Source organism: Octopus sinensis, linkage group LG5 (assembly GCF_006345805.1).
Source record: "Octopus sinensis linkage group LG5, ASM634580v1, whole genome shotgun sequence".
NCBI lineage: Eukaryota > Metazoa > Mollusca > Cephalopoda > Octopoda > Octopodidae > Octopus > Octopus sinensis.
The window spans coordinates 29025518-29040662 of record NC_043001.1 but is presented as its reverse complement, the minus strand read 5'-3'; the positions used below and the strand labels follow the sequence as shown (position 1 = coordinate 29040662).

At 37.8% G+C, this 15145-nt stretch overlaps 1 protein-coding gene across 1 annotated transcript in view; it reads right to left on the bottom strand.

The window, feature by feature from the left end:
* The window catches only part of LOC115212334, a 178207-nt gene that overhangs the window by 72240 nt on the left and 90822 nt on the right, over positions 1 to 15145 (bottom strand). The window contains exons 17-20 of the mRNA XM_029781198.2: positions 7181 to 7326; positions 5719 to 5861; positions 3756 to 3847; positions 1589 to 1710 (exon numbers count right to left, since the gene is read on the bottom strand). Of these exons, the coding sequence (XP_029637058.1) occupies positions 1589 to 1710; positions 3756 to 3847; positions 5719 to 5861; positions 7181 to 7326 (503 nt within the window). The remainder of the gene's footprint in view (positions 1 to 1588; positions 1711 to 3755; positions 3848 to 5718; positions 5862 to 7180; positions 7327 to 15145) is intronic.

The following is a 15145-nucleotide window of genomic DNA, read 5'->3' as shown; positions in this document are numbered from 1 at the left end:
TCATGTATGCTTAGGTTATTAGTCATTAGTTATGCCAATCTTTAACCAATTTCCATGCATTTGTAGAAAATTGGTGATTTGCCATGTTATATTTCATGAAGGTCATACTGTCAATAAAAACACATACATTGAATATATTTTACTTCAGTTTTATTACCAATCAATCAGCTGATTAATCAATCAATCAATTAGTTAATTGAGTAATCTGTCAAAATCCTTTCATCACAGTCTCTGACCTGACACATGATCTGTGACATTAACAGTAAACATGCAGAGAGAGTTGAGAAAAAAGATATCTGAGGGGCACATATTCATCAATAAGATTGTAATGAAAGAAGGGCATATGCTACAGTTGTTCCACTTTAAGTCACTGGCCATCATGCCTGTATAATTTTGTAATACTATTAAGTAGTGTGGAGTGACTCTATAGACCTTGGCCTACAAGAGGTAGGTTCCACACACTGGACAGTTGGTAGAATTTCAGCAATTGCAGGTGGTAATGTGGGATGGAGGTTGTGTAGATATGTGTATGCTTCTTTTGAAGTGTGTGAAGTTAGAAGTGGTGTTGTCTAAACAGGAATGCCTAACCTTAGCATAATGGTGATTAAAACGTTTATGGTATCTATGTGTTCTCGGGAAATAATGCCTTGGTCAAAAAGCTTCTGGCTATATTGATAAAGGCATCTAGATTGACTAGAGAATGATACCAGACAACCACTTTTGACAGAGTAGTCCTGGAATAGATATCTGGTGACAAAGAAGGAGAGATGATTTGGCACAGAAGTGTGATCAATGTAAAATGTGGGTGGAGTGGGTCCCTATTAGGAATGGCGGATGGATATCAAGGAAAATGGTTTTGGATAGTGAGAAAGATAAGTGACGTATATATATATATCATGCGATCAACCAAATACTGTTATACATTGCTGGTTACAATGCACTTTACATCATTTTAGCTTTCAAATGATGCCCCACATCTGGCTAGGTGACAAAACCAACATTCTCTCTGATCAGAAGGTTAGTCCATCACAGGGTTATCCATTTATTGGTGAGTGGACTGGAGCAATGTGAAATGAAGTGTTTTGCTCAAGAACATAACATGCCACTCAGTCCAGGAATCAAACTCACAATTTAGTGATCACAGGTGCACTTTGATCACAAGGCCATGTGCTTTCACACACACACACACACACACACATGCACACATGCAAAACGCACACATATGTATGTATGTATATAAATGTGACAGCGTGTGTACCGTTGGCGATTTTTTTTCCTCTGTCTTCCTCTCTCTGGATCTTTCCTTCTCCTATGTTTCCGACGAAGAGCTCTGCTCGAAACGTTAAACCCTCCTTCTTTCCTTCTTTCCTGAGCATCCAATAATACTATATTTGTTCCACGTCCTCGCGTTGAGTTTTTTTTGTGCTTTCTTGTTTGGATTAACTTTATATAAATGTGAACATACATACACACACATGCTCACATACAAATGTATATGTATTATTCTTCTATTTGTGTGATAGTTTGGATTATGTGTATATGTGTGCATATATGTTTGAATATATTTATAGATTCATGAACTACTTACGTTAAAGATTTCAGGCTAGTTACATTTTTAGTCTCACACAATATAGTTACCAGCATCTTCACCTCTGACACATTGACTAAGCTGTTCAATTGAGGAATTATTATCTCTTTAACTACAGCAGCCTGAAATACATATATATATATATATATAATCATAGAAAGTGGATGTTAAATGATGATGATATATTGCTATTTTCATGGAAATAGCAACATGGAAATAGCATGGAAATAGCAACAAGAAATGATGTAATTATTTTGGTTGCTGGTACTGATGCAAGTTATACTAAAAAATGTTTTTTTTCTTTATGTTGAAATCTATATGGTTGGCTGCTCTGAGGAGAGCGGTTTATTGCGTATTGATCTAAGGATTTCATTGATCGATTAAATGGAGCCACTTGAAATTGTCGTAATGCACTGATACTTGGACATCCTTGTTACTTATTTGCTTTTTATTCACCTTACTTCGAGCTGCACTGCCTTGGTGACTCAATTTAAGTACTTAATTCAACTGAATCTCAATTATTTCTTATATACATATACATACATACATAAACACGAGTACTGAAATGTAATTTGAAAAGCCCGCCTCTTACATAGATATAGAAGTGTAAACAATTTCCATGTACTATGCTGGATACATGTGGTGTTCGTCTGGTATGTTGGTTTTTGTTTATTTTTATATGTCTTGACTATGCTTGCACTGACGAGTGAAAAGTGCATTTTCTGCACTAATTATGAAATCATATGATATACAGCTGAGTCTGTTTCTAGGAGGCTTGCTTCGAGAGTTGCATTCCCTCATGTTCGGTACAATGTGGTTATTATTGTAGTTTTGACTTTAAGAGTCCCTCCTAGCGTGAGGCATTTATGTATAGTAATGCCCAAATCGAAATCGCTCAAAAATCAATGGAAATTGTAGTTGTGATACCAGTGCCGGTAGCACGTAAAGGAACCATCCGAACGTGGCCGTTGCCAGCGCTGCCCCGACTGGTCTCCATGCTGGTGGCACGTAAAAAGCACCAATGGATCGTGGCCGTTGCCAGCCTCGCCTGGCACATAAAAAGCACCCACTACACTCATGGAGTGGTTGGCGTTAGGAAGGGCATCCAGCAGTAGAAACACTGCCAGATCAGACTGGGCCTGGTGCAGCCTCCTGGTTTCCCAGACCCTAGTGGAACCATCCAACCCATGCTAGCATGGAAAGCGGACGGTAAACGATGATGATGATGATGATATATAGGTACATAACACATTATAATTAGAATCAGCATTCAATGCTTGCTTCCCATGCTGGCATGGATTGGGATTAACAGAATCCAACAGGTCAAAGGAGCATATCTTGCTTCAGTGTCTTAGTTCTGACATGGCTTCTCTGGTTGGATATCCTTTCCTAGCACTAACCACTTTACACAGTGTGCAGGGTACTTCTTTTGGGACAGCAGAGCTAATGAGGTCTGTTTGAAACATACAAGATTAACCCTTTAGCATTTAATCCAGCTATATCTGGCCAAAATTTCAAACCTGTTTTATACTCAAACTGGTCAGATCTTGTCTCTCACACCTACTTTACAAAGTCATTATAAAAACAAACAATCACATCATCAAAATCTTAAAGTTACAAAACAATGCATGATTAATTCAAACTAATGTGAATAAGAAGGCATGCTTTTGACAGAGTAATCTGAATGCTGAAGGGTTAAAAAAGCTCCCTTGACTGAGAGGAGAATAATTAAGAGAGAAGAGGGTTTATATGAGGTGTTGCAGGAGCTAATGTATGATAGAAGGAACAGGAACAATTTGTTGTTGTGGAAGAGGTTTATAGTTCCTCCACATTATATATAGGTGCATGTGAGTAAATTGGATGGAGATGAAAAAAGAGATAAAAATGCTGGTAATGGGTTGTCAGACTCATCATCATTTAACATCTGCTATCTATGCTGGTATGGGTGAGATGGTTTGACTGGAAAAGGCGGCGAATTGGCAGAACCGTTAGCACACTGGGCAAAATGCGTAGCCGTATTTCGTCTGCCGTTACGTTCTGAGTTCAAATTCCGCCGAGGTCAACTTTGCCTTTCATCCTTTCGGTGTCGATAAATTAAGTACCAGTTATGCACTGGGGGTCGATGTAATTATTATAATACAGAATAATAATACAGAATTTCACTCACCTGTACGGCAGGTATTTGAGAAATCAACTCAGAGCTCACATTCTGTAGATGTGACAGAGTAAGATTTCCTAATGTAGTTTCATTCAATAAACCTATGCAAATAAGATTATACATACAGTATTAATGCTTTATTAACTGTGTTTTGTTTCAATGCTATACTCAACTACAAACAATACATTTTTATCTACATGTGTAGCTAAAAATGTATTGTGTAGACTGCAATACATTTTTGTATTGTAGTCTACACAATGCAAATCTGTCTACACATGTAACACTACATGTGTAGACATATATAGACATGAATAGGAAACAAACTTCTTAAGAAACAACCACACCTGTGCTTATCTTTCATGTCATTAATCTTTCATAAATGAAAAACAAAATAGGCACATTCATATGGACATGTAAAGTAGAATCAGATGGACTAGTTTCAGTCCTTTGATGGGATTTCATCAGTGACTGAGTATCATCTTTAACTGTCCACAAAGACACTGCTTATAAAGCCACTATTGCTAAGTGCCTAAGTAAAACGGATAAGCTGATTTTCATATATAATGGTAACTGGATTAATTAATGAATTACCAGTGTATTAACACTAGTAACTGTATGCATGTTGAACAAAATTCTTTGTAGCACTTCTGATTCTTTATGCTCTAGATAAAAGAATTCCATTGCCTTTCATCCTTTTGGATTCCTTTGTTTAGCCTAGAGCAACTTTTGAGGAAAGATGGCAGTCCTGAGAAATTCACAGCCATGACAGAGGCCCTAAACAATGAAATGATTAATGTAATTGACGTAATTGGTTAGGCCCTTCCCACAACATTTCAGGCCTTTTGCCTATAGTAAAAAGGATTTATTATGTTGCCACAGAGGCTGGTGTTGTACCCAATTCAGTTATGTTTCCTATTGAATTGCAACTTGTAGTCTCAAACGAGAAGCGTTCTGCACCCTTTAAATATAATTTTTTTTTCCCTACTCTTCATATCAGTTCTTAGTGAATATTGAAGACTTTCTAGATAATTCTTGATGAATTGCTGACCCTAATTAACAAGTTTTATGTATTTTAAGATAAAATTTTCTAAGGTTTGTTCTTAAATTCTTTGTCCCCATTCAAAAGCCCCCCAAATGTACCTTTAGTAGAAAGGATTATTATTATTATTACTATAATTATTTTTATTATTATTAAGCAAGAAAGCTGGCAGAATCATTAGCACATTGGGCAAAATGCTTAGTGGCATTTCGTCTGTCTTTACATTCTGAGTTTGAGTTCCACTGAGGTCAATTTTGCCTTTCATCTTTGCAGGCTCAATAAAATAAGTACCAATTGAGTTCTGGGACGAATGTAATCAACTTACACTTGCTCCCAAAATTGCTGGCCTAGCGCCAAAATTTGAAACCATTATTATTACTATTATTATTATTATCACTGTTATTATTTTTCTTCTTCTTTCACTTTTTCTTACATTTCTTGCCGAGTGTCTTCCCAACACCTAGGGCAAAGACACATACTCTATACATTGGTAGGTCATTAGAATCACGTGATCACATGACCGACCAGGCTATCAGATGTTGCTACATATCGCTGGTTACAATGCACATCGCATTGTTTTAGCCTTCAAATGACGCCACCCCACTGGCTAAGCGAGCAGGCCAACAGAAGAAAGACTGAAAGAAAGTTGTGGCGAAAGAATACAGCAGGGATCGCCACCACCCACTGCCGGAGCCTCGTGGAGCTTTAGGTGTTTTTGCTCAATAAACACTCACAACGCCCGGTCTGGGAATTGAAACCGCTATTGCACTTCCACAGGTCATTAGAATAAACAGACCAAATTGTTCATTTACTAAGTCAAATTATGTGACAGAAAAAAGTAGAAAAAAGAAAGATAAATAAAAAGTAGAAAATAAGAAAAAAAGAAAAAAGAAAACAAAGAAAAAAAAGGAAAAAAAGAAAGAAACTACTTACGAATCAGAGGGCCAAGTGCTATTAGAAGTTCTGGTGACCACTGTGGTTCTATTTTTTGCATAGAAGCAATAACTTTATCAAGCAGCATTCGTTGTTCAGAAATATTACAGGAATCTAGCTTAGCAATGTCTTCAATTGCATTCCTAAAAGACAAACGTTTTTGTAACAAGATAAAGAAAACTTCAGTTTTAAGAGATTTAGGTTGTTTGAGTTAAGTGAGTGATGAACTCTCAAATTAAAGATTGAAAGACTGATAGTTCATTTCCCATGATTGATATTTAGTATGGGATGTTGTAACATTGGGCAAGAAAATTTCCAGCTGCAAACTGCAGCATTGAAATGTAATTGGTGAGTGTTATTTCATTAGCTTGCAGTATAAAGTTTGATTCTCAGAATATAGTTTGAAAATGAGTCGGCAAACTTTCTTTAGTGGTTCCCTGACTATCAATTTCATCATCATCATCATCATCATCATCATCATCATCATTTAACATTCGCTTTCCATGCTAGCATGGGTTGGACGATTTTGACTGAGGTCTGGCGAACCAGATGGCTGCACCAGACTCCAATCTGATCTGGCAGAGTTTCTACTGCTTGATGCCCTTCCTAACGCCAACCACTCTGAGAGTGTAGTGGGTGCTTTTATGTGCCACCGGCACGAGGGCCAGTCAGGCGGTACTGACACTGGCCATGCTCAAATGGTGCTTTTCATGTGCCACCTGCACAGGAGCCAGTCCAGCAGCACTGGCAACGACCTCGCTGAATGTTTTTCACGTGCCACCAGCACAAGTGCCGGTAAGGCAACACAGGTAATGATCATGCTCGAATGGTGTTTTTAACATGCCATCAGCAATGATCTCACTCGTATGGTCCACTAGCACGGATGCCAGTCATCGAATTTGATTTCGATTTCGATTTCGATTTTGTTATGAGATTTTAATTAGAATGAAAAACAAATTCTATAGAACGTTTTAAAATGGAAAAGTATCAAGAGACACTGTTTCAAAGTGAATATGAAACTGTTCTCAGTGTAGAGGTTAGGATTGCTTTCATTGCTCTGCTGAGGCAAATAAGTGAAAAAAATTTTTCCTTCAAACAGGTGCAGGCATGGCTGTGGGGTAAGAAGGCAGCGAGCTGGCAGAAATGTTAGCACGCCGGGTGAAATGCTTAGCGGTATTTCGTCTGCCGCTACATTCTGAGTTCAAATTCCACCAAGGTCAACTTTGCCTTTCATCCTTTTGGGGTCGATTAAATAAGTACCAGTTATGCACTGGGATCGATATAATCGACTTAATCTGTTTGTCTGTCCTTGTTTGTCCTCTCTGTGTTTAGCCCCTTGTGGGTAGTAAAGAAATAGGTAGACCTTTCAAGGAATTTTACAATCAATAACAAAAAGATAAAAATTGAAAAAAAAAAGAAATTTTTTTTTAAATTAAAAAACAACGCTAATATAAGGACATACATGACGACTTGAGGACTGAGTTTTTCCAGATCAGCTTTGCCAATCCCACACAACAGACTTCCAACCATTTTAATATCAGTTAGGTTTATATTTAAAATATTTCCTAACTTAGTAGTGTTCAACCAATTTCCAAACAGCTGAGTTAGCTGAAATACAAAATAATACAAAATTATGAGAATTATTAATGTGTTACGGTAATCTTTATACAACGAATCAGTATTCTTTAGTTAAATGTTAAACATCCCTCTCCTTTCAACAGTTCTGGTTGGATCGCAAGATGGCCTGCTGTACTCACCTTGGATTGTAGGGCGACCTGCTGTGCTTGAGGAGACCTATTGAGTCAAGTACATCAACATCAAAAAATCAAATGGAAATTGTAGTCGTGATACCTGTGCCGGTGGAACCTAAAAAGCACCATCCGTACGTGGCCGATGCCAGCGGTGCCTTGACAGGCTTCTGTGCCAGTGGCACGTAAAAAGCACCAACTGATCGTGGCCGTTGCCAGTCTCCCCTGGCACCTGTGCCAGTGGCACGTAAAAAAAAAGCACCCACTACACTCACGGAGTGGTTGGCATTAGGAAGGGCATCCAGCTGTAGAAACACTGGCAGGTCAGGCTGGAGCCTGGTGCAGCCTCCTGGCTTCCCAGACCCTGTTCGAACCGTCCAACACATGCCAGCATGGAAAACAGATGTTAAACGATGATGATGATGATGGTATGCAAATGTAAGCTCATGTTAATCTATGAAGGTATCACTTTCACATTGTAACTAAATGGTTGTTCAATATCTTCTTTTCCTTGTAAGGCAGCGAGCTGGCAGAAACGTTAGCACACCAGGCAAAATGCTTAGTGGTGTTTTGTCTGTCTTTATGTTCTGAGTTCAAATTATGCTAAGGTCGACTTTGCCTTTCATCCTTTCGGGGTTGATAAATTAAGTACTAGTTGCATACTGGGGTCGATCTAATCAACTGGTCTCCTCCCCCAAAATACACAACCACCATATATATATGTATATATATATATATGTGTGTGTGTATATATACACACACACACACACATATATATATACATTGAAAGATACAGAAATAAATATTTTATTCTCAACTACATGATAATGCTAATAAAATAGCGTGATCAGGATAAATTATCCATACATTGCAGAAAATTACATTACCGGCAAGCCATGAGACTCGAACTCACATCCCTGTGATTACGCGTCAATACATCTCAACACTTCTAAAACAAACTTTGTTTGTTCACTTTCATCATAAGTTGAATTTAACGTTAGCATCTCATGAAGCTAAATTAATAAGTTCTAAAATTGCAGAAGAATTCATTACAGCTCAGTTTAGCTTAATCGTAAAGCACTTGTTGCATAATCACAAAGATGTGAGTTCGAGTTTCATGGCTGGCCAATAACATATTTTTCTACAATGTGTGTGTGTGTGTATGTATGTGTACTTGTGTGTGATCAACTCCTCCAGTGCCCCCTCCTCTCAAAATTCCTTGCCTTGCAAGCTATTTGGTGACCCTGCCAATGCTGGTGCCACAAGAAAGGCATCCAGCCTCCACTGTGAAGTTGTTGGTATTTAGAGGGATATATATATATACACAGTCAAACCATCCAACCCATGCTAGTATGGAAAGTGGATGTTAAATGATAATGATGATGATGATGATACATACATATATATATATATATATACACATATGCATGTATGTATGTATATATATGTGTGTGTGTATATATTTACACATACATATACATACATATATATACACACACACAAACACACACACACACACACACACACACACACACATATATATGCACAGGTATGGCTGTGTGGTAAGTAGCTTGCTTACCAACTGCATAGTTCCAGGTTCAGTCCCACTGCATGGCACTTTGGGTAAGTATCTTCTACTATAGCCTCTTGCCAACCAAGTCCTTGTGAGTGGATTTGGGAGACGGAAACTGAAAGAGGCCCATCGTATATATGTATATATATATATATATGTGTGTGTGTGTGTGTGTGTGTGTGTATGTTTGTGTGTCTGTGTTTGACCCCACAACATCGCTTGACAACCGATGCTGGTGTGTTTACGTCCCCGTAACTTAGCAGTTCGGCAAAAAGAGACCGATAGAATAAGTACTAGGCTTAAAAGACTAAGTCCTGGGGTCGATTTGCTCGACTAAAGGTGGTGCTCCAGCATGGCCACAGTCAAATGACTGAAACAAGTAAAAGAGTAAAAGAGTATATATATATATATGTATATATATATATATATATATATATATACATATATATATATGTGTGTGTGTGTGTGTCTGTGTTTGAGTGATTACATATTTCTCTCTCATCTGCAGGCACATTTTGCAGGCTGGTTTACAATCAATGGCTTTGCTAACCGTCGTTTGCTTGCAATCCCTTACAAAAGAATATCCAAGCTTCTCGACATGTCTCGACTTGTTGCACAATCTTTGTAAGCAAAAGGCACATTTCCGTGTTGTTTGTATCTGGTTCTTCATGCAAGCATTTCCAGGCCACTTGTTTTTCGGTTGACTGGAAGATTATAACCTCATTTGTAAACACATGGGGGGGGGGTTGGGTGGCATTAGCAACAGGAAAGACTTCTAGCCATAGAAAACCCTGACCCCAAAACACCTTCATCTTACCCAAGTTAGCAAAGTAAAGTAAATCTTAAAATAACGATGATCTATCTATCTATCTATCTATCTATCTATCTATCTATCTATCTATCTATCTATCTATCTATCTATCGTTTCTTCTTTTTTCATTTCTCTTTTCTTTTGTTCCTTTTCCTTTTCTTTTTTTATTTTTATTTTTATTTTTTTATTTTTTATTTTATTTTTTTAAATTTTTTTTTGTTCTTTTCTTCCCTTTTACGATCCCTCTTGATCGAAAATCTACGCCACCCCTTTTTTTTGTTTCTTTTGTTTTTTGTTTTTTTCATCCCCCAAAAGAAAAGCTCTACCTTGTAACTTGTCCCATCTGTGTGCAGCCCTGTGTGGCCAATAAAGAAACTTATCTATCTATATATATATATATATATATATATATATATATTTATGTGTGTACCGTTGGCGATTTCTTTTCCTCCGTCTTCCCTTCTCTGGATCTTTCCTTCTCCTATGTTTCCGACGAAGAGCTCCGCTCAAAACGTAAAACCCTCCTTCTTCCCTTTCTTCCTGAGAATCCAATAATACTATATTTGTTCCACGTCCTCGCATTGTTGTGTTTTCTCTTTCTGTTTTCATGTTTGGATTTACTATATATATATATATATATATATATTTATTTATATATATATCTGTCTCTCACTCTCATTATCTCACTATACCTACTTACCTACTTGCCTGCCTACCTGCCTGTCCGCCCATCCGCCCGTCTGTCTGTCTATTTCTCATCTCTCTCTCTCTCTCTCTCTCTCTCTCTCTCTATCTATCTATCTATCTATCTATCTATCTATCCATCTATCTATCTATCTATCAATCTATCTATCTATCTATCTATCTATCTATCTATCTATCTATCTATCTATGTAATAACCATATTATGTGTGTGCTTGTGTAGATAAATGGCTCATGAAGGCCATGGAAACTATAATCAGACATGCCCTCAATAAGGTAGCAATAGTTATAAGTTTAAGAAAGAAAGTAACATTCAAGTTGATGTACATCAAGACTTATTCTCACCTCATCATGTTTATTATGTCCTCTAGTTCCTAACAGACCAGTTTGAATTGACTATTCATGTAGACCAATGAACAAGTTCACATATCTTAATTCTTAAACATTTAGAGAGAAAGTTTTCAAAGTTAGAAGGAGAACCAAAATTGTGAAACCTCAAAGTACATCTATTGAATTTTGACTCTGCAGGAATTGTGGAAATGACTATGTATGATATGCAGTAAAGGAGTCAGTATGAATTTTATGAGTGGCTGTGCGGTAAGAAGCTTGCTTACCAACCACATGGTCCTGGGTTCAGTCCCACTGCATGGCACCTTGGGCGAGTGTCTTCTACTATAGCCTCGGGCCGACCGAAGCTTTGTGAGAGGATTTGGTAGACATTAAACGATGATGATGATGATGATGATGATGATGATATTTCCCAGTTGTATGTGTAACAGGATGAGAGTTCAGGAACACTGGAGGGGTGTCCAATCTGATCCTGTCACATACAATTTAAGTTGATAACAGTAAGTGGTGGTTTATTCTGCGGTTACAGGTAAGAACTAGTGCACGTGTATCTCTAGTAGGGAAGCCGGCAGCCGAATCCGCAGAACTGGTTGCAATGCTTTCTCGTGCGAGTCAAGATGATTCGTCAGTTCGCTCCTGCTTCATTGGGGTGAGGTTCCCCGAGTGAATGTCAAACCACGTCCAACCGCTAAGCACTGCTCATGCCAGAAAAGGCCCGATTCAGCGGTCAGGCTTTTAGGTTCCAGTTCCTGCACATGCGCATGAGGAAAACTTCTGGTGGCCAACTGGAAGTAATCCAATTCTGCGCATGTGCGCTGAAACTTACACAGTAGCGTTACTACATATGAGAAAGAAAGGAATGAAAGAATGGAGACAATACAGGGTAGAAAGGATTCTTTAGTTTTATCGAGGATATGACAACCTCTCCAATGTTAGTGCCATTATAGAATGTACCCAGTATACTTTATAAAGTGGTTGGCTATATTATTGGCATCTAGCAGTAGCAGCAGCAGCAGTAGCAATCATGCTAAAAAGATTAAATGTATGATGAAAACAGTCCTCAACCTGTCTGGGAGGGAAGTAAATTCAAATAAAGATATAAAAATTGATTTGGAGCATGAAGTTATGATCAACCAATACCAGTGTGGAAAGTTGGTGTTAAATGATAATGGTGTTGTTGATGAATAGTATATATTTAGGAAGTTAAAAGTTAAAGCCAGTCATAGAGTAACCATTGATTTCACACCTATAAAGCGCTTAGCAGTACAGGTAACTCAGACTCAAATTGCTGAAGGCTCATAACCTCTCTACAACTGGAGGAAGAAATACATAACAGGTCACTTGGTTTTGTAAACAAAAAATAATTAACGATACTGTGAGTAGGACGGGCTTATCCCCCCTTACATCAGCTCTGGCTGTGGTGATATTGGAAGGAGCTGTGGAGGGACTAGCTAACAAATACGGAATTCCTAGTCTGAAGTAGGAAACATTTTAGATGAGGGCAGTAAGGAAATGGTCACTTTATGACCGGCAATAACTTCTAACTTCCTCAAAAAAATATATTACTGTTCTAATGCTTCAGAGTGGGCCTCTTTTTGGGGTGTATGAACTACTGACGATATATATTGGGTCATCCCATAAATATTGCAGTTTTTTCAACTGAATGAACTAAAAGTTGGAGCGGGATGGGATAAACTACCTGCATCAACTTGCTATAAAAGCAGGTAGTAATTTTACCTTGACTCATTCTTAGTGTAAGTTTTGAAGAGTGCAGTTTGATTTTAATAGTTATTTTTTTAAAGCTATGATGGAAGTGACAAAGGAGCATATCTGGAATATTTTGCTTTATGGGTTCATTAAAGGCAACAGTGCAACAGAAAGTGCGAGAAATATTAATACAGTACATGGGGATTGGATAATAAGCATAAACCAGTATCAACAGTAGTTCCAGAAATTCCAAGCCGGAAACTGCAGCCTACAAGATGGGCCTCATTCTCGAAGATCTGCAGAGCTTGACAAGGACATCCTGCAAACCCTGGTGAAACAAAATCCCATTATAACTGTTGAGGAACTAGCAGAAAAGCTTGGATTTGGTTACTCAACCATTCATCGACACCTGCATGCCATTGGAAAAGTCAGCAAATTGGGTCAATGGGTTCCTCACAAATTTTCTGAGTCTAATCGTGTGCAGAGAGTGAATATGTGCTCTTCTTTGCTGTTATGTCTCACAAATTAACCTTTTTTGGACCGAATAGTGACTGGTGATGAGAAATAGGTTCTCTATAAAAATGTCAAGCGCTGAAGACAGTGGATAGGAACCGGAGAAATACTGGCACCTCGGGTTAAAGAAGGTCTTCACCTGCATAAGGTGTTGCTATCTATTTGATGGGATATGAAAGGTTTAGCCCACTTTGAACTTTTAAACCCAAACCAAACAATAATAAAGGAGATCTACTGTGAGCGGTTTGAGCGGTTTAAGCCAGCGCTAGAAGAAAAACGACCACCTTTGTTTTTAAGATGAACAGTATTCTTCCATCAGGATAGTACTCAGCCTCATACAACGAGGATGACATTCCAAAGGCTGAAGTAGTTTGAATCAGAAACGATGTCCCACCTACCATATTCACCGATCATTGCTCCATCTGATTATCATTTATTCTGCAGTCTTCAAAATCATTTGGACAGAAAAAATGTAATGAATTTCTGTAGATGAGGTCAGAACAGTACTGAAGAAATATTTTTTGTCACAGATAAGAAAATTTGGAAGAGGGGCCTTGCAAGTCTACCAGAGAGATGGAAGAGCATTGTAGGAAATGAAGGAGAGTATATTTTGGATTAAAAAACAACTTCAATTATCTTAATTTTGAAAAATAAAAGAAGTATAAAAGACCGCATTATTTATGTGATGACCCAATATATGTATAAACCAGCGAGCTGGCAGAAACGTTAGCATGCCGGGCGAAATGCTTAGCGGTATTTCGTCTGCCGTTACGTTCTGAGTTCAAATTCCGCCGAGGTCGACTTTGCCTTTCATCCTTTCGGGGTCGATAAATTAAGTACCAGTTACACACTGGGGTCGATATAATCAACTTAATCCGTTTATCTGTCCTTGTTTGTCCCCTCTGTGTTTAGCCCCCTGTGGGCAATAAAGAAAAAATAAAATGAAGTATATGTATAAACCGGCACTCCATCAGTTACAACAAGGGTGGTAGTTGATCCAGTCAACAGAACAACCTGTTCATGAAATTAATATGCAAGTGGTTGAGCACTCCACAGACATACGTGCCTTTAATGTAGTTCTCAGGGAGATTCAACATGACACAGAATGTGATATGACTAGCCTTTTGGAATACAAGCACTATTCATTTTTTCCAGCTGTGTGGAAAAATAAAGCGTCTTGCTCCAGGTTGCAACATGCTTCCGGGTATCAAACTCAAAGCCTTTCAATCTTGAGCTAAATATCCTAACCACTTAGCCACATGCTTTCCTATATATATATATATATATGACAACATGTGGCTAAGTGGTTAGGGTATATATAAATATATCATCATAATCATCATCGTTTAATGTCCGCCTTCTATACTGACATGGATCTTATATCATCATCATCATTTAACGTCCATTGTCCATGCTGGCATAATTGGACAGTTTGGCTGGATTGGCACATTGGAAGGCTGCACCAGACTCCAGTCTAATTTGGCATGGTTTTCTATGGTTGGATGCCCTTCCTAATGCCAACCACTCTGAGAGTGTAGTGGGTGAATAAAGAACAATTCTTTCAAGGCAACAATTAATAAACAATAAGGATGTATAGGATTTGCTTTCTTTAGTCAAGAGATTGTATTTGATTTCTTTCAACCTTGAGCTATCTTTAAATGTAGGACATCATTCAAAGGTCGATTGGAGATTTCTATTACAAAATAAAAAGCCATCAAAATAGTATATAAATCTTACAGAGAAAATAATAGAAATATTGATCATAATATTTTCTATTCAGAAAAAAGGAAACATGAATGACAAAACAAAATGTATTTTTTTCTCTGTCATGGAGTTCAAAAATTTCCCCTCATTTTTTCTTATATGAAGAAACACAATCATAACTTAAGGGAGAGGGCAATTTATATATATAAGCTAAAGTCTAGTCAAGCTGACCCAGAGGGTGTGTCAAGCTCATCTAAATGAAAATAAATTACCTCTATTATTTGTATATATTATTTGTATAGATTAAATTCTGAAGACAGA